At 40.9% G+C, this 20,470-nt stretch overlaps 1 protein-coding gene across 2 annotated transcripts in view; it reads left to right on the forward strand.

The window, feature by feature from the left end:
- The window catches only part of IL13RA1 (interleukin 13 receptor subunit alpha 1), a 76,806-nt gene that overhangs the window by 16,887 nt on the left and 39,449 nt on the right, over positions 1-20,470 (forward strand). For both annotated transcript variants that reach the window (XM_025276423.3, XM_025276422.3), the window contains exons 5-8: positions 9,816-10,003; positions 12,155-12,306; positions 18,163-18,210; positions 18,485-18,617. In XM_025276423.3, coding sequence (XP_025132208.1) covers positions 9,816-10,003; positions 12,155-12,306; positions 18,163-18,210; positions 18,485-18,617 — 521 coding nt within the window. The remainder of the gene's footprint in view (positions 1-9,815; positions 10,004-12,154; positions 12,307-18,162; positions 18,211-18,484; positions 18,618-20,470) is intronic.

Below are 20,470 nucleotides of genomic sequence, written 5' to 3' on the forward strand. Positions count from 1 at the left end.
AGTCCACAGCAGACTGTGCTGGCAAGTAACCCAAATATAGAATTAGGGTAGCTCTGAGAGAGATGATAGCCTAGCCCTTGGAGTTCTTATTAGACAAATTTAGGGAAGTGCCTTGGAACATGTGTTGTTATTTAGTGGCTCAGTTGTGTCTGACTCTTTTGCAACCCCATGGACTGTAGCCCACCAGGCTTCTCTGCCCATGGGGTTCTCTCAGGCAAGAATACTGGAGTGGGTTGCCATTTCCTCCTCCAGGAGAACTTCCAGACCCAGAAATCAAACCCACATCTCCTGCGAGTCCTCATTACTTATCTGTTTTATATATAGTAGTGTGTCGTGCTCAGTCACTCAGTTGTGTTTGACTCCCTGTGGCCCCACCAACTGTAGCCTGCCAGGCTCCTCTGTACATGGAATTTTCTAGGCAAGAATACTGGAGTAGGTTGCCATTTCCTCCTCCAGGGGATCTTCCCGACCCAAGGATCAAATCTGCATTTCCTCCATTGGCAGATGGATTCTTTTCCATTGAGCCACCTGGAAAGCCCCACCTTGGGGCATATACCAGCACAAAATGAATCTTAGTGCAGATTACAAAACTAGCATCCCCTCTGGATGAATAAATTATCAAAAACTGGCCCAACCAAATAAGAAGGCATTCTTCTTCCTCTGGACTGAAGTGTTCAACTTCAGGGCTGTTGCAGCATCTTACCAAAGCTGACCACAGACGGTGCTTGGGCTGGTTGGCTGGCTTTCAGCCCTTAGTTCATACTGTGGTGCAGGGATAAGCTACAACCATGGGATGGCATCCATCCCAAGATAGTGGGGGTTCGCTGGCACCCAGAGGTGGGGGGAATGCAGCAGGGACACCACTTCTTGTCATACACATTCCCAGAGTCAGTCATCAGCGTGGACTCTTCCTATAACATAGACCTGTACTGTCCAATACAAGAGCCACTAGTCACACATGACTGTGTTTACATTTTAATTTAAATTAATTAAAATTAAATCAAATTAAAACTTAAGTTGCTCAGTTTTACTAGCCAGTTTCACATATGGCTAGTGGCTCCTGTACCAGACAGCACAAATTTCCATAATCATAGAAAATTTTATTGGACAGGCTTGTATAAATTCTGTATCTTTTGCCCTTACCACCTTATTCTCTTTTCTAGAGCCATACTGCTTGGGTTCAGATCCTGACTCTCTTACTAGCAGTGTGATTTGGGGCAAGTCACTTCTCTCTCAGCCTCAGTTTTGTAATCTGTAAAATGGGAGTAGTAACAGTAGTGCTGCCTCTTAAGGATGTTTTGAGGGCTGTTATATGAAGAGTGTTTTGAGTTGCCCTAATTGCTAACATCTGTAGAGTAAGCATGCAATGAAAGTGAAAGTGAAAGTGAAGTCGCTCAGTCGTGTCTGACTCTTTGTGACCCCATGGACTGTAGCCCACCAGGCTCCTCAGTCCATGGAATTTTCCAGGCAAGAGTACTGGAGAGGGTTGCCATTTCCTTCTCCAGTGGATCTTCCTAACCCAGGGATCGAACCCGGGTCTCCCGCACTGCAGGCAGATGCTTTACCGTCTGAGCCACCAGGGAAGCCCATATAGCATGCAATACATGCTAGCTATATGTTTTTTTTATTATTCATCCCCACTCCCTTGAGGATGCAGCCAGTACACAGAGCTGACCTCTTCCACCACCTCACAGAATTGGCACCTAGCCCACACCTCTTCCTCCCCACTCTCCCCTGGAGAGATCCTTTCCAATCTAAAGCACAGAAGAAAGACACGTGGCTCATTCATTATCAAACAGTCAGAATTGGTTTAAGTACCAGTTTAAAATCACCTCAAACAAACTGCCAGAGACTGTTTCCCTAATCTCCAGTCAGAAAAACATGGAGTCATTTTGAAGTCCCAGGGCGATGACTTCCAGTCCTTCAGGGATAGTCTGGCATTAAAGGGAGCCTGACCTTAATAGCTACAGACTAGTCAAGCCAATGAATTTTAGGGAATTTCTTAACAAACTAATCATCTTTACAGTGCAGGAAATAGTCTTTAATTTGTCCATTTCCTCCTTCTGTCAGCAGAGTGATTGTGTGGATTTCAGTGTGTGGTTTTTAACAGGAAGCACTCAAATGCCTCCTATCTTAGGTTATCATCTAATCTTTCACAAGATTTCAAAAATTTTCTCTTCAAAATCAGTATTTTCCCTTTTGTTATTTTTTTCTGAAGTACAACAAAAGTTTTTTTTACATTTCTTATCTGGATTCCATGAGAATATGTGAAATACTCAGGGTACAATGAAAAAGGAATCTCAAAGGTTACTCATTAGAAGAGTTCCTTTCATTATTGAAAAATATTAACTTTCTACATAGTTCTCTTTAGTTATGTAACAATAATGTTGTAAGTTTCTTCAGTTTCTATTTCTGTGTGGGTGCAAAACATTTCAGGCCTGTCTGATCTAAAAACTAGTCATGGCTGTAACTTAGTTTTTAAAAAACTGTTTTCATTCATGAACCACAGGGGCCAACAACTAGGAGAAAAAATTTATATACTATCTCTTAAAGGACAAGGTCACTTTCTATATTGAAGCATTTCTTTGAACAGCCTTTGAAGAAGTAAATACATTAGACCTGAATTAAAAAAAATTTTTTTTTTCGTTTTTTTAAAAAGACATTATTTATAGCAGTTCTAGGTTTACAACAAAATTGAGAGGAAGGTACAGAGATTTTCCATATACCCACTGCCCCTACAATTAATAGCTTCCCCCATTATCAACATCCCTCACCAATAGTACATTTGTTACAATTGATGAAGCTACATTGATATACATCACCACCACCAGAATTCTATATAGTCTATATTAGGGTACACTCTTGGCCTTCTACATTTTATGGGTTTGGACAAATGTATGACATATATCCATTGTTATAATTACCATACAGAGTACTTTCATTGCCTAAAAATCCTCTGCGTTCCACTAATTCATCTCTCCCCTACCCCAACCCTTGGCAACCATTTATTTGTTTATTCTCCTAGTTTTGTCTTTTCCAGGATTTCATCTGGTTGGAATCAGACAGTATGTAGCATTTTCAGATGGACGTCTATCACTTAATAATACACATGTAACATTCCTCCATGTCTTTTCATGGCTTGATAGTTCATTTCTTTTTGGTGCTGAATAATACTCCACTGTCTGGATGTATTACAGTTTATGTATCCATTTAGTGACTAAAGGACATCTTGATTGCTTCCAAGCTCTGGCAATGATGAATAAAGCTGCTTTAAACTTTTGTATGTTGGTTTTTGTGTAGATATAAGGTCTCAATTTCTTTTGGTAAATACCAGAGAGCGCAATTACTAATCATATGGTAGGAACATGTTTGGTTTTATAAGAAACTGTCTTCCAAAGTGCCTGTACCGTTCTGTATTTCCACCAGCAATGAGCAAGACTTCCTGTTGCTCCACATCCTCATCAGCATTTGATATTGCCCATGTCTGGATTATGGGCATTCTGACCGGTGTGTAAGGGTATCTTGTTGCTTTCATTTGCATTTCTCTGATGATATGTGCTTATTTGTCATCTATATGTCTGTGAAGATCTTTGGCTCATTTTTTAGTTGAGTATTTTGCTTTATTGTTCAGTTTTATGAGTTCTTTGTATATTTTGGCTAACAGCCCTTTATCACATGTGTCTTTTGCATACATTTTCTCTCCTGCCCCTCCAGTGTTTGGCTTCTTTTCTTATTCTCTTGATATTATCTTTTGCAGAAGTTTTTAATTTTAATGAAATTCAGCTTATCAATTATTTCTTTTAAAGATCATGCCTTGGACATTGTATCTAAAAAGTCATCACCATACCCAAGATTGTCTAGGTTTTCTCCTATGTTATCTCCTAGGAGGTTTATAGTTTTGCACTTTACATTTATGTCTGTGATCCATTGTGAGTTTAGCTTTGTGAAGAATATAAGGTCTGTGACTAGATTCTTTTTTTTTTTTTTTTAACATGTGGATATCCAGTTGTTCCAGCACCATTTGTTGAAGAGACTATTTGTGCTCCCTTGTATTGCCTTTTCTCCTTTGTTAAAGATCAATTGACTGTATTTATGGGAAAGATCTGCTTTTTATAAGACTGGATTTGTAGCACAGTCCCCTGGAGAATTGCTGTCAAAATGCTTATCTTAGTCCCTGGGCAAAACCTTCTAAGTAGGATTCTCTGGGAGAGGGGTTGAGGGACTTGCATTTTTCAGATGATCACAGATGATTCTAAAGTAAACAAATCAAGGGTTTGGAACTCTTTCCTCTTAGTTCATTTTCTAAATTGTCTTCCTTTTCTGCAGAATGTTTGCACATCTCCCTTGTGACTAATGATGTAAGGCTTGATTCTGTGTATTCTTCTAGTTACTATAAAAGAGAATCCTTTGATAACTTTGACAAAAAGTGTAATGAGCACATTCTGTCTGCCTGTACTGTGCTGGATGATCACTGGGGAAAGGTCTACATAGAGGTTTTTGGAAATAAGAAAGAAGATATCAGCATTTAGAGCCACATAGTAGACTAAGACATTTAGAAAGACCTCATGCTATGGAACATTGATCTGGCAGTGGTTCAGTTCAGGTCAGCCACTCAGTTGTGTCCAGCTCTATGCAACTGCATGGAATCTAGCACGTCAGGCTTCCCTGTCCTTCACCATCACCCAGAGTTTCTTGAACTCATGTCCATCAGGTCAGTGATGCCATCCAACCATCTCATCCTCTATCATCCTCTTTTCCTCCTGCCTTCAATCTTTCCCAGCATCAGGGTCTTTTCCAATGAATCAGTTCTTCGCTTCAGGTGGCCAAAGTATTGGAGCTTCAGCTTCAGCATCAGCATCAGTCCTTCCAATGAATATTCATGATTGATTTCCTTTAGGATAGACTGGTTTGATCTCCTTGCAGTCCAATGGACTCTCAAGAGTCTTCTCCAACACCACAGTTCAGAAGCTTCAATTCTTTGGTGCTCAGCTTTCCTTAGGGTCCAACTCTCACATCCATACATGACTACTGGAAAAACCATAGCTTTAACTAGATGGACCTTTGTTGGCAAAGTAATGTCTCTGCTTTTGAATATGCTGTATAGGTTGGTACATATGCTATACAGCATATATGCTGTATAGGTTGGTCATAGCTTTTCTTCCAAGGAGCAGCATATTTTAATTGCATGGCTGCAGTCACCATCTGCAGTGATTGTGGAGCCCAAGAAGTCTCTCACTGTTTCTACTGTTTCCCCATCTATTTGCCATAAAGTGATGGGACCAGATGCCATGATCTTTGTTTTTTGAATGTGGAGTTTTAAGCTAGCTTTCTCAGTCTCCTCTTTCACTTTCATGGATCACAATGAACTGTGGAAAATTCTTCAAGAGATGGGAATACCAGACCACCTGACCTGCCTCTTGAGAAATCTGTATGCAGGTCAGGAAGCAACAGTTAGAACTGGACATGGAACAACAGACTGGTTCCAAATAGGAAAAGGAGTACGTCAAGGCTGTATATTGTCACCCTGCTTATTTAACTTATATGCAGAGTACATCATGAGAAACGCTGGACTGGAAGAAACACAAGCTGGAATCAAGATTGCCGGGAGAAATATCAATAACCTCAGATATGCAGATGACATCACCCTTAGGGCAGAAAGTGAAGAGGAACTCAAAAGCCTCTTGATGAAAGTGAAAGTGGAGAGTGAAAAAGTTGGCTTAAAGCTCAACATTCAGAAAACGAAGATCATGGCATCCGGTCCCATCACTTCATGGGAAATAGATGGGGAAACAGTGGAAACAGTGTCAGACTTTATATTTTTGGGCTCCAAAATCACTGCAGATGGTGACTGAAGCCATGAAACTAAAAGACGCTTACTCCTTGGAAGGAAAGTTATGACCAACCTAGATAGTATATTCAAAAGCAGAGACATTACTTTGCCAACAAAGGTCCATCTAGTCAAGGCTATGGTCTTTCCTGTGGTCATGTATGGATGTGAGAGTTGGACTGTGAAGAAAGCTGAGTGCCAAAGAATTGATGCTTTTGAACTGTGGTGTTGGAGAAGACTCTTGAGAGTCCCTTGGACTGCAAGGAGATCCAACCAGTCCGTTCTGAAGGAGATCAGCCCTGGCATTTCTTTGGAAGGAATGATGCTAAAGCTGAAACTCCAGTACTTTGGCCACCTCATGCGAAGGGTTGACTCATTGGAAAAGACTCTGATGCTGGGAGGGATTGGGGGCAGGAGGAGAAGGGGACGACAGAGGATGAGATGGCTGGATGGCATCACTGACTCGATGGACGTGAGTCTGAGTGAACTCCAGGAGTTGGTGATGGACAGGGAGGCCTGGCGTGCTGAGATTCATGGGGTCGCAAAGAGTCGGACATGACTGAGCGACTGAACTGAAAGAGGCTCTTTAGCTCCTCTTCACTTTCTGCCATAAGGATGGTGTCATTTGCATAGCTGAGGTTGATATTTCTCCCAGCAATCTTGACTCCAGCTTATGCTTCATCTAGCCCACCATTTCACATGATGTACTCTGCATATAAGTTAAATAAGCAGGAAAATAAATAAATAAAAAGCAGTTAAATAAGCAGGCTGACAATATACAGCCTTGAGGTGTTTCTTTTCCAATTTGGAACCAGTCCATTGTTCCATGTCTAGTTCTAACTGTTGCTTCTTGACCTGCATACAGATTTCTCAGGAGGCAAGTCAGGTGGTCTGGTATTCCCATCTCTTTAAGAATTTTCCAGGGTTTGTTTAGATCCACACAGTCAAAGGCTTTGGCATAGTCAATAAAGCAGAAGTAGATTTTTCTGGAAGTCTGTTGCTTTTTCAGTGATCCAAGGGATGTTTGCAATTTGATTTCTGGTTCCTCTGCCTTTTCTAAATCCAGCTTGAACATCTGGAAGTTCTTGATTCATGTTCTGTTGAAGCCTGGCTTGAATAATTTTGAGCATTACTTTGCTAGCGTGTGAAATGAGTGCAATTGTGCAGTAGTTGAGCATTCTTTGGCATTGCCTTTCTTTGGAATTGGAATGAACACTGACTTTTCCCAGTCCTGTGGCTGAGTGTTCCAAATTTGCTGGCATATAGAGTGTAGCATTTTTACAGCATCATCTTTTAGGATTTGAAATAACTCAACTGGAATTCCATCACCTCCACTAGCTTTGTTCATAGTGGTGCTTACTAAGGCCCACTTGACTTCACATTCCAGGATGTCTGGCTCTAGGTGAGTGATCACACCATTGTGGTTATCTGGGTCATGAAGATCATTTTTGTATAGTTCTTCTGTGTATTCTTGCCACCTCTTCTTAATATCTTATGCTTCTGTTAGGTCCATATCATTTTTGTCCTTTACTGTGACCATCTTTGCATGAAATGTTCCCTTGGTATCTCTCATTTTCTTGAAGAGATCTCTAGTTTTCCCCATTCTGTTGTTTTCCTCTATTTCTTTGCATTGATCACTTATCTCTCCTTGCTATTCTTTGGAACTCTGCATTCAAATGGGTATATCTTTCCTCTTCTCCTTTGCCTTTAGCTTCTCTTCTTTTCTCAGCTATTTGTATGGCCTCCTCAGACAACCATTTGCCTTTCTTTTTCTCGGGATGGTCTTGATCACTGCCTCCTGTACAATGTCATGAACCTCTGTCCATAGTTCTTCCGGCACTCTGTCTATCAGATCTAATCCCTTGAATCTATTTGTCACTTCTGCTGTATAATCATAAGCAATTTGATTTAGCTCATACCTGAATGGTCTAGTGGTTTTTCCCTACTTTCTTCAATTTAAGTATTAATTTTGCAATAAGGAGTTCATGATCTGAGCCACAGTCAGCTCCCGGTCTTGTTTTTACTGACTGTATAGAGCTTCTCCATCTTTGGCTGCAAAGAATATAATCAATCTGATTTTGGTAGGGACCATAAGGTGATGTCCATATGAAGAGTCGTCTCTTGTGTTGTTGGAAGACAGTGTTTGCTATGACAAGTGGGTTCTGTTGGCAAAACTCTGTTAACCTTTGCTTTGCTTCATTTTGTAGTCCAAGGCCAAACTTGCCTGTTACTCCAGTTATCTCTTGTCTTCCTACTTTTGCATTCCAGTCCACTATGATGAAAAGGACATCTTTTTTGGGTGTTAGTTCTAGAAGGTCTTGTAGGTCATCATAGAACCATTCAACATCAGCTTCTTTGTCATTAGTGGTTGGGGTATAGACTTGGATTACTGTGATATTGAGTGGTTTGCCTTGGAAATGAACAAAAATCATTTTGCTGTTTTGGGATTGCATCCAAGTACTGCATTTTGGAATCTTTTGTTGACTATGAGGGCTACTCCATTTCTTCTAAGGGATTCTTGCCCACAATAGTAGATATAATAGTCATTTGAATTAAATTTGCCTATTTGGGTCCGTTTTAGTTCACTGACTCCTAGTATGTCGATGTTCACTCTTGTTGTTTGACCACTTCCAATTTACCTTGATTCATGGATCTAACATTCCAGGTTCCTATGCAGTGTTGTTCTTTACAGCATTGGACTTTACTTCCTTCACCTGTCACATCCACAACTGGGCTTTGTTTTCACTTTGGCTCCATCTCTTCATTCTTTCTGAAGCTATTTCTCCACTCTTCGCCATATTGGACATCTACCGACCTGGGAAATTCATCTTTCAGTATCATATCTTTTTGCCTTTTCATACTGTTCATGAGTTCTCAAGGCAGGAATACTGAAGTGGTTCGCCATTCCCTTCTCCAGTGGACCACGTTTTGTCAGAACTCTCCACCATGATCTGTCTATCTTGCGTGGCCCTACACGGCATGGCTCATAGTTTCATTGAGTTAGACAAGGCTGTGATCCATGTGATCAGTTTGGTTAGTTTTCTGTGATTGTGGTTTTCATTCTGTCTGCCCCCTGATAGGTAAAGATTGTGTTTAAAGGACACCAATAATGTCAGAGAGGTCAATTTGGAGAAGACATGAAGCCTCAAGTGATTAGGGCATGAAAAAGGGTGAGAGGAATATCATAGAGAATCCCAGAGGGTTTGCAAAGAAAGAAGTAACCGAATTTGGTGATAAGATATAAAAAAGAGGGGAGGGGTGATTTCAGAGGCTCTAATCTAATCAAGGAGCCCAGAGAAAATGAGCTCTGGCTGATGGCAATTGGGATGGTTAGAAAAAAAGGCAGTTTGTCCAAGAAGAGGGGGCATCTGTCTTGGCTGTTGAATTTGAGGCAAGAGTGGAACTCTAAAGTGGAGCAGTTAGAAATCTGGGACTGGCTCCAAGGCAGTAGATCAGGATTAGGAATCCTCAGTGCAGAAATTCTAGTTGAGGAGTGGAAGTGATAAATGGGCGAGTGGATGAGGGAGTAAGAAATAGAGAGGAATACACAGAGGGCTGAAGACTGTGTGTGAATTCTATGAGAATAGAAGAAAGGAAAGGAACAAGCCAAGAGAACAAGGAAGGAGCAGACAGAGGGACTAGGGAGACTTGGAATTGAGCAGATAAGGCATTTTCAGGAAACATAAAATTTCTCATCCTGGCCTCGTACTGTTTCCCATACAGAAGAGGAAAAAGAGTCAAGACTCCTATGGTTTCCATAGCTATTGAAAATACCATATTCATGAAAAAGGAATATTCATTTCTTCCTCAAGTGTGAAATGGAGCCATGTTATAAAATAGGGCTTTAAAAAAAAGCTACCCTGCCAAATTGCAAATATGGCTTTTCATGGATATCTTTAATCATTTAAAAACAAATAGACATCTGTATTTGTTTCTTGCATATGTGGTTAAAAAATAATGCAGAAGGTTATCTCATTTTATCTTGTAGGCACAACAGCTTGGGAAAAATTCTTCAGTGTGAAAACATCTACAGAGAAGGCCAACACATTGCTTGTTCCTTTAATCTGACTAAGGTGAAGGATTCCAGTTTTGAACAGCACAGCGTCCAAGTAATGGTTAAGGACAATGCAGGAAAAATCAGACCATCCTTCAATATAGTGCCTTTAACTTCTCATGGTAAGTTTTAGAAGTACTCCATGACAGTGTGAATGAAAGTGTTATGTCATCAATACGAATGATTAAAAAAAATGATGATTTTGGTTTGAAGATCTTCCCAGAAAAAAGGGACTATATTTATGTATATTTTTCTTTGTTCCTTGTTAAAGTAGCAAGCTTGTAAATTCTCATATTTATTGTGCATATATGCCACATTATATTTACTTATTTGCTGTAGTATCACAACAGGGAGCTCTGATTCTAGCTAAAGTGGTACACAGAAAATTTACAAGTAAATAATCATGAATTGACAAAGGTTCCCAAGTCTGTGAGCAGAACACTATTTACTGCCCTTTCAGACAGTCATGGAAGTAAATTCTAATAGTGCACCCAAGGCAGCTTAGTTTGTAAGCCAGGGAGTGAGGTTGAGGGCAACTTGCCAAATGGGATCATTTGAAGCAAAGCCCTTCTCTCTCCTCCCCCTTGCTTGGAAGCTTGTCCTTGATGGACCTTTTAAAGCTCATTTTGCTGCTCTTCTACCTAGAGATGAATGGTGCTGTAAGAGATGAGTGGGAGATTCTTGTTAGCCAGAAGAGGATGCTGTGAAGTTGTTTTCTGTTAATTGTCCACTCTCTTTTGTTGCTTGGTCTTAAGCATAATTGACTCCTGAAAAACTAAATTGACCAGGCTAATTTCTCTTTTTACTTTCTTTTAAATCATGGTTATGATTATATAACATTAAATATGCCATCTTAACCATTTTCAAGTGTACAGTTCAGTAGTGTTAAATATATTCACAGTGTTGTGCAGTAGATCTCTAGAACTCTCTTATTTTGTAAAACTGAAACTTCATGCCCATGAAATACTAATTCTCCCTCCCCTACCCCTTCCCCCTCCCCCGGCCCCTGGTAACCACCTTCCTACTTTCTGTTTCTATGACTTTGACTCCTTTAGATACCTCTTATAAGTGGAATCATACAGTATTGGTCCTTTTGTAATGGACTTATTTCATTAGTATCATGTCCTCAAAGTTCATCCCTGTTGTTTAGTCACTCAGTCATATCCGACTCTTTGTGACCCTATGGACTATAGCCTGCCAAGCTCCTCTGTCCATGGGATTTTCTAGAGTGGGTTGTCATGCCCTCCTCCAGGGGATCTTCCCAGCCCAGGGATTGAACTCACATCTCCTACATCTCCTGCATTGGCAGGTGGGTTCTTTACCACTGCACCACATGAGAAGCCCTTCATTCCTGTTGTAATCTATGACAAAACTATGCTGATGTTTTCATTGTGGTCTTTGATTGGCATAAATGAGTGCTGGCTGGGGGAACCCCTTGTACCTGATGCCCCTCAGTACCATCAGGAAGAGTCACGTCTGGACCCAAGCACTTCTTTACCCCACCCCCTTGTTGTAGCTAGATGTCTAGATTATACCCCAGCCATGCCCTAACCAGATGCAGGTCAGAATCTGCATCATCTGCCAGCCCGAAGATGTTCCTTAGATCTATTTTACTAGGCAGTTTAAGCTTCCTACAAGGGACTTTCCTTCTGGTCCAGTGATTGGGACTCTGAGCTTCCATTGCAGAGGACCCAGGTTCAATCCTGATCGGGGAAATAAGATCCTGCATACTGTGTGGTGTGGCCAAAAACAAGAAAAAGAAACAAAGAAAAAAAATAAGCTTCCTACATTAACTGTGATTAATCAGAAATTCTAGAACTATATGTCTGATCATGTAAGGCCATTAAAAGCATCAGACCTATTTTGATTTACCTTTGTGACCTTCATTGTCTCTATGTATAAGTGCTGTGCCGTGTTTAGTCGCTCAGTCCTGTCCAGTTCTGTGCGACCCCATGGACTGTAGTCTGCCAGGCTCCTCTGTCCATAGGGATTCCCCAGGCAAGAATGAGGATTTTCCCAACCCAGAGATCAAACCCAGGTCACCCACATTGCAGGTGGATTCTTTACTATCTGTGCCACAGGGAAGCCTAAGAATACTGGAGTGGGTAGCCTATCCCTTCTCCAGGGGAATGTCCTGACCCAGAAATCAAACCGGGCTGTCCTGCATTGCAGGCAAATTCTTGACCAGCTGAGCTATTCGGAAAGCCCATATGTGTATCTCATCAAAATTAACTCTGCAAATTAATTTGTATTCTTCTGTTTCTGTCTTTCAGTGAAACCTGATCCTCCACATATTAAAAATCTCTCCTTCCAAAATGGTGACTTATATGTGCAGTGGACAAATCCACAGAATTTTCAAAGCAAATGCTTGTCTTATGAAGTAGAAGTCAATAACAGCCACGCTGAGACACATGATATTTTCTATGTAAGTTTTTTTTTTAGATAGTTGTTATTTAGAAATTTTTCTTGCATTTCTTACAGTGTAATAAATTGAAATATCAATGAAAAGTAGCTTATAGATTTGTCACCTGATGATAATGGTTTCTCTGAAACAGCGTGTGGTGGAAGGTTTGACGGTTTATGATAGTATTGCCTACAAGAGTTCAGGCATTCATTAATTTATTTGCTGAAAAGTCTTTGTATTACATGTCTGTCATGTACTACCAGGCACTATTTTACGTGCATGTGACACCTGATAAAAAAAAAAATTTTGCCCATGAAGCTTACCTACTAGAAAATAAGTACATAAATGAGCAAACTAATTTTAGAGAATGAATGCTATGCAGAAATTTAAGTGGGGTGATGGCAAGGCCTGAGGGAATATTAGGTAGGGTAGGTATCCACAGTGATGAGATTTGAGATGAGACCAGAACAATGAGCAGGAGCTAGCCATTTGATGATCTGGAGGTGGAGGGGACAGCGTGGTCAAAGACTTAGGCAGGAATGAGCTTGGCATGTGTGAGAAACAGGAGACTGGCATGACCAAAACATAGTAGGAAGAGGTGTCTGAGCCTAGAGCCGAGATCAGATTATGTAGCTATTTAGAGGCTCCGGTATGGCCGTTCAGTTTTTTTGGAGTTTGTATCAACTAGAGTAGTCAATACTGAGTAGTTAGTATTTTTTGGATAATGTACATTTATGCTATTTAGAATCTAATATAAAGCAAGCAGATTAGAGGTCCCTGTGGAGTAGGAAATGGCAACCCACTCCAGTAATCTTGCCTGGGGAATTCCATGGACAGAGGAGCCTGGCGGGCTACAGTCCATGGGGTCACAAGGAGCTGGACTCCACTGAGCGACTGAGCATATACGCATGCATTGGAGCACTGGGCCTAACAGGGTGTGGCATAACCTCAGGGCTCAGTTGCATTGTTATGCTTTAGAACGGAGATCTCAAACTCAGACCTCAAACATTTTTGTTTGGACCACAAAACAAAGTGGGGTTTTGTTTGCTTGTATATTACATTTGAATTTTCTGCCCAGATTGAAAACTGTGGTACCTGAGGGTATAGTTGCCATAAGGTGGCGCCTTAGGACCACAGGAACTGTGCCACTCACTTGTGTTACCTGCCTGGGCCCTGTGTCCATTTGAGTTTGAGAGGTTAGAAACCATGGGCTTTTACAGGAGTCCTGCATCTCACATGTGGGAAGATCCCTTGGTTCACTTGTTTTAGCTCGTCATGGGAATTTCGAAAACTAAAGTATTTTATTTACTAAAATAAGCCGCTGTTGACAGGCTGTAACTCTGGAGGGAGCAACCAGGTCCACAGCTGAGCAGAGTTCTTCTGAGCATTTGCAAATGAAAGCATTTGCTGAAGCAGAAAAATCATTTTTCATCCCAGAAACCAGGGTCTCCAAATAATGCCACAAAAGGAAAAAGCAAAGGGCTTCCATGCGGGGTGGGGGTGAGGCTTGAATTTACAACTAAGTGAGTTATCAGAAAGCCAAATATGCTTGACTATTCCAGCCTTGACTGCTCTCTTCTGTCTGAAATCCAGAGACACATGCCACTTGCATTACTCACTTGGCACTAAATGATGTCCTGCTAGTTACCCATGATCTTGACTAAAAATATAAGCTCCTGTAAGGGGGAGGAGTTAGGTGGTGTTTACTTTGTACTGTTCTGGCTACTAATACCAGCTAATATGTATTAAGCAATTGCTGTGTATTAGCTATTTCAATTGGAGAAGGAAATGGCAACCCACTCCAGTATTCTTGCCTGGAGAATCCCAGGGATGGAGAAGCCTGGTGGGCTGCCATCTATGGGGTCGCACAGAGTCGGACACAACTGAAGCGACTCAGCAGCAGCAGCAGCAACAGCAGCTATTTTAATAAGTACTTTATCTGAGTTGTCTCATTTAGTCCTCACGATAACCCCAGGGATCTAGGCCTGTTACAGATGAGAAAACTTCAGTCTCAAAGATTATTCCTAAGGTCACATTTCTAGTAAGGGTTAGAATTCAAGATTTCAGCAAAAGTCTAACTCCAAAGCTTTTATTCTTAACCCCCTGGGGACCACCTCAATACTTCCTCTTGCTAGTAATAGCCATCACTTATTGCTCATGATGTATTACAAATACAGTCTTCTATGTACTTCTTATAGAGTTGCTCATAGCAATCCATGAAATTGGTTCCTTTTTAACCTACGTTTTAGTGAGAAACAAGGCTCAAAGAGCAAGTTGAGTAACTTGCTACAGGCCACACAGCTAGTAGGTATGACTTCAGAGGTTGGTCTCCAGGTATTACATTTTAACCAAGAACACTGGGTATAAGACCATGTGTACAGTTGTCACTTAATAAATTCTTATTGGATTGTTACCTTTAAAAAAAAAAAAACTTCTGAACTGAAGAGAGCACATATACTGTGGAATTTATCCATCAAAACCAGAACTGTAGTCAATTTGGAATTAACTCTGTTTATACACTTGAGTTTAATGTTCTGTATCTTAGCAGATGTTTACCAGCTGCTCCATCCCCTAGATTGTCATCAGCTTTTTGTGTGCACACTGCTTTTGAGCTCAACTGGTTAGACCCTTTCTTGGTTCTTCTTGCAAGACTTTTTGAGGAGCTATTTGGCCTGGTGTTCTAGTTAAGAGGGGGAAGTAAGCTGGAGCATGAGCTGGTGCCATCCATGGCTCTGGGTCAGGGGTCGCTTATGACAGAATCATAAAGCATGGAGTGACTTATCTTTGGGCATGCCCATTCCCGCCAGCTATCCACTTGGTGATCTGTGTCCTTGTTTCCCTTTTCTCACGGAAGTATCTGAGCAGCTGATAAACTACACAAGGAGATTTACATTTGAACAAGAGCCCAGAACCATCAATTTACACAACAGGCCTCTGACTCCATATGGCCAGCACTGGGGTACAGTAACCCCCGAGTAGCTTTTTCTCTGACCTTATATGAAGTATTGACAGGATGGCTCATCATCATTCAGTTGGCCTTTCACTCTTCACAAATGCTGGTAGGAACCATTCAGTGAATGACATTGAATGCCCCAAATCATAGCATGTGTTCTGGTCTTTGTCCCATGTTTAAACATCTCTGATAGAAGTTGACTGTTTTTTCCATCTGTACTGAGGTATGATTGGCAAGTAAAAATTATATGTATTTAGGTTGTACAATATTATTTTAAGGTATACAAGGTTATAATAATCATATACATTGTGAGATGATTATCACAATCAAATTAACACATTCATAACCTCACAGACTTAGCTTTTTTCTGTGGTGAGAAAACAAGATCTCTCAGCAAATTTCAGGTATACAGTACATTATTATTCACTGTAATCATCATGTGAAAGTTGCTCACTCGTGTCCAACTCTTTGCAACCCCATGGACTATACAGTCCATGGAATTCTCCAGGTCAGAATACTGGAGAGGGTAGCCTTTCCCTTTCCCAGGGGATCTTCCCAACCCAGGGATTGAACCCAGGTCTCCTGCATTGCAGGTGGGTTCTTCACCAGCTGAGCCACAATGGAAGCCCAAGTATACTGGAGTGGGTAGCCTATTCCTTCCCCAGCAGATCTTCCTGACCCAGGAATCGAACCAGGATCTGCTGCATTGCAGGCAGATTCCTTACCAACTGAACTATCAGAGAAGCCCCATTAAATCCTCAGAGTTCATAACTGAAAATTTGTACCCCTGACCAACATCTTTCCATTTTCCCCACTCCCCAGCCTCTGGCAATTACCATGCTGCACTGCGCCTCAGTAAATTTGACTTATTTAAATTCCATATACAAGTGAGATCATATAGTATTTGTCTTTCTCTGTCTAACTTATTTTCACTTAACATAGTGCCCTGAAGTTTCTTCCATGTTGTCACAAATGGCAGGATTTCCTTGGGGTTGCTGAATCATATGATAGTTCTATTTTTAATTTTTTGAGAAACCTCCATACTGTTTCAAAGTGACTGCAACGGTTTATATTCCCACCAACAGTGCATGAGGGTTTCCTTTTCTCTACACCCTCTCCAGCACTTGTTATCTGTTATCTTTTTGACGACAGCCCTTCTGTTATCGACAGTGTAAGATGATTGTGGTTTTGATGTATATTTTGCTAATGATTAGTGTATATTAGTGATATTAGTGTATAATAGTGTATATTAGTGATGTTGAATGTCTTTTCATGGACCTGTTGCCAAAAGTAGACTATTGAAATGAAGCAAGAGACTTTCATGTGTTGATTTTGAAATATCTGCATTTTAGAAACTGGTTATTCTCTTTACATCATACAGCAAGTGACTTAAATTGTGTAGAGGAGAAATTTGCATTTTCCTTTGTTTTATCTAACTCAGTCATTTAAAAACAATAATTTTGTTTAACTTTTTTATTTTTGGCTGTGCTGGGTCTTTGTTGCTGCATGGGCTTTCCTCTAGTTGCAGCAAACAGAGGCTACTCTTTATTGTGGTGTGCAGGCTTCTCATTACTATGGCTTTTCTGGTTGCAGAGCATGGGCTTTAGGGCACACGAGTTTCAATAGCTGTGGCACATAGGCTCAGTAGTTGCAGTCCCCAGGCTCTAGAGCACAGGCCCAATAGTTGTGGCTCACGGGCTTAGTTGCACCCCAGCATGTGGGATCTTTTTGCACCAGGGATCGAACCTGTGTCTCCTGCATGACAGGTGGATTCTTTACCACTGAACCACCAGGCAAGTCCTAACTCAGTCATTTTTTGATGTATTATTGGGCTTCCCAGGTAGTAGTGCTAGTGGTAAAGAATCTGCCTCCCAGTGCAGGAGACGCAGTTTCAATCCCTGGGTCAGGAAGATCCCCTGGAGAAAGAAATGACAACACACTCCAGTATTCTTTTCTGGAGAATCCCATGGACAGACGAGCCTGGTTGGCTACAGCCCGTGGGGTCACAAAGAGTCGGACACGACTGAGTGTCTGAGCACATATTCTCAACAAGGGAGCATATTTTTAAACTATGTATTGCTATGTAGTATACTATAGAAAAATTGCAGAAGTCATTATGGACAGCTCAGTGATTCTTCACAAATGATTTGTCACTTACAAAACCAGCTCCCCATAAGCTCAATCGTGACCTCTTTTGGTCACTACTTTCCCAAAGAGCACTTATTATCCGGACTTCTAATCCCATTAGTGCCACCTGAAAAGCCCTGTATTGGGATATAGCCGATTAACAATGTTGTGATAGTTTTAGGTGCACAGCAGAGTGACTCAGCCATACATATACATGTATCCATTCTCCCCCAGACTCCCCTCCCATCCAGGCTGCCACATAACATTGAGCACAGTTCCCTGTGCTGTGCAGTAGGTCCTTGTTGGTTATCCTTTTTAAATATAACACTGTATACTTGTACATCCCAAACGTCCTAACTATCCCTTCCCCCAACCCTTCCCCCTGCTAACCATAAGTTCATCCTCTAAGTCTGTGAGTTTGTTTCTGTTTCATAAATAAATTCATTTGTATCATTTATTTTTTTTTAATTTTTATTTTTAAAGGAAGGATTATTTCTTTACAATGTTGTGTTGGTTTCTGCCATACAAAAATGTGAATCCGCTATAAGTGTACATATAGCCCCTCATTTCTTTTTAGATTCCACACAAAAGGGTTATCCTATATTTCCTTCCTCCGTCTGACTGACTTCACTCAGTATGACAATCCTAACACCATTTATTTTTTAAAAAACCTCCCTTTTTCCCACTATACCTGGTCTTCTGTTAATGGTATAAAAGAAAACTTGTTAAAATGCTTAAATGATATAAAATGTAGTCTTTAATTTCTTTTGAATTTATGTATTTTTTATATTTTTGAGGTTGAAGAGGCCAAATGTCAGAATACAGAATTTGAAGGAAACCTAGAGGTCAGTAAATTCAACTTGAGCTATTTGGACTTAAACTCAATGGTAATTGATGATGAGGCATATCCTAAATTTGAACTGCTTTAAGGAAAACAAACTACTTTGTTCTATGGATTATTGCCAATTTTCTTTTTCGGGAGTTAAAGTCAGATAATTTACATTGCAATACTTAGTCTTTGTCATATACAGAACTTGGCAGATAATTATATTTAGGATTCAGAAGCAGAGAAAGAGAATAAACTGGTAATATTCCTTGTGTTTTTATCTTGTATCTAAGGGTACAATTTGTTTCATGGTTCCCGGTGTTCTTCCTGATACTTTGAACACAGTCAGAATAAGAGTCAAAACAAATAAGTTATGCTATGAAGATGACAAACTCTGGAGTAATTGGAGTCAAGCGATGAGTATAGGTAAGAGAATGGGATTTCATTAAAATTTAAACCATTGATGCATGGAAACTAAATTGAGGCAGAAAACATTATGGGAAAGGACTGTTCTTCATTCTTGACATCAGCCAGAGAACACTCACAATTGACATATACTTTCTGTTTAATTATTATCAAATCGCTCAGAGTTAATGTACATTATGTAGCTCTTTGAAAATTTGCCATCCAAATGATGTTATTCTCTCTTCTGTCCTGTTTCCATCTTTGCAAACAACCTGAAAAAAACTAGAAGGCAGGCATGATTAAATCTGCAGATTGTGCAGTACTAGAGGACTATCCTTATGTGCTGGTAACAGAATCAAGAGTATGACAATGACCTTGATGACATTTTTATCGAAATAAACCTGTATCTGGGATTCCCTGATAGCTCAGTTGGTATAGAATCCACCTACAATGCAGGATACCCTGATTCGATTCCTGGGTCGGGAAGATCCACTGGAAAAGGGATAGGTTACCCACTCCAGTATTCTTGGGCCTTCCTTGTGGCTCAGCTGGTAAAGAATCTGCCTGCAATGTGGGAGACCTGGGTTCAATCCCTGGGTTGGGAAGATCCCCTGGAAAAGGGAAAGGCTACCCACTCCAGTATTCTGGCCTACAGAATTCCATGGACTGTATAGTCCTTGGGGTCGCAAAGAATTGGACATGACAAAGTGACTTTCACACTTTCAGGTTTGAAAAAAAAAAGTTTCACTTATTAATTGCTAGAATCAAGTATAGGATTGGAAAGACATGTGCCTTATGGATACATGTATTGTAGGGTAGGGGCTAGGGTTTTATTAGATGGTAAGCTCAAAGTGACTCAATATCAGACCCTTTAAATGTCTCCCAAAGGCATATATAATCATAGGCAGCAGTGATAGTACAGCATCCAGAATAAGGGAATGCTGCAGCGTGTGGCACAATGTCCTGGCCACATCAGAAGTGTGCAGTACTCCATCCTGGGCACCACATTGTAAGAGGTACATTAGGAGACTGGAATTTTTCCCTGAAAGCATAATCAGGATGTTGAAGAATGTTAAAATTTGGGGAGGCACAGTTAATGAAGTAAGCCTAGGGAGTCATGTTTGCTGAATTCTAATATTTGAGGTAGTGTCAAGTAGAAGAGAGAATAGGCTGTCTTTTGTGTGTGTGTGTGGCTCTATGGGGCAAAACAGGACCAACTTAAGAACTTCCTAACAGCTACCTTGGAGAAGGCAATGGCACCCCACTCCAGTACTCTTGCCTGGAAAAACAGAGGAGCCTGGTAGGCTGCAGTCCGTGGGGTCGCGAAGAGTTGGACACGACTGAGCGACTTCACTTTCACTTTTCATGAGTTGGAGAAGGAAATGGCAACCCACTCCAGTGTTCTTGCCTGGAGAATCCCAGGGACGGGGGAGCCTGGTGGGCTGCCGTCTATGGGGTCGCACAGAGTCGGATACGACTGAAGCGACTTAGCAGCAGCAGCAGCAGCAGCAACAGCTACCTAACAATAAGAGAAACAGGCTATTGAAGTAATCAAGCCCTATTAATTGAGAGATTGAACAAGCTATATGCCAGGCTACATTATATTATTGCATAAGAAATTAGTGTCTTAAAAAATAGATATTCACTATCTCACAATTTCCATGGCTCAGGAATCTGGGCACAACTTAGCTAGGTACCTCTGGCTCAAGTTCTCTCTCATAAGGTTCCAGTCAAGCTGTTGACTGGGACTGTGGTTCCATCTGAAGGCTTGGCTGGTGCTGGAGAATCCACTTTCAAGATCACTTATATGGTCATTGCAAATCCTCATTTTCACACTGGCTGCTGGATGGAGGCTTTAGAAGGTTTCATTTTGT

The sequence above is a fragment of the Bubalus bubalis genome, chromosome X (genome assembly GCF_019923935.1).
Source record: "Bubalus bubalis isolate 160015118507 breed Murrah chromosome X, NDDB_SH_1, whole genome shotgun sequence".
Taxonomy (NCBI): domain Eukaryota; kingdom Metazoa; phylum Chordata; class Mammalia; order Artiodactyla; family Bovidae; genus Bubalus; species Bubalus bubalis.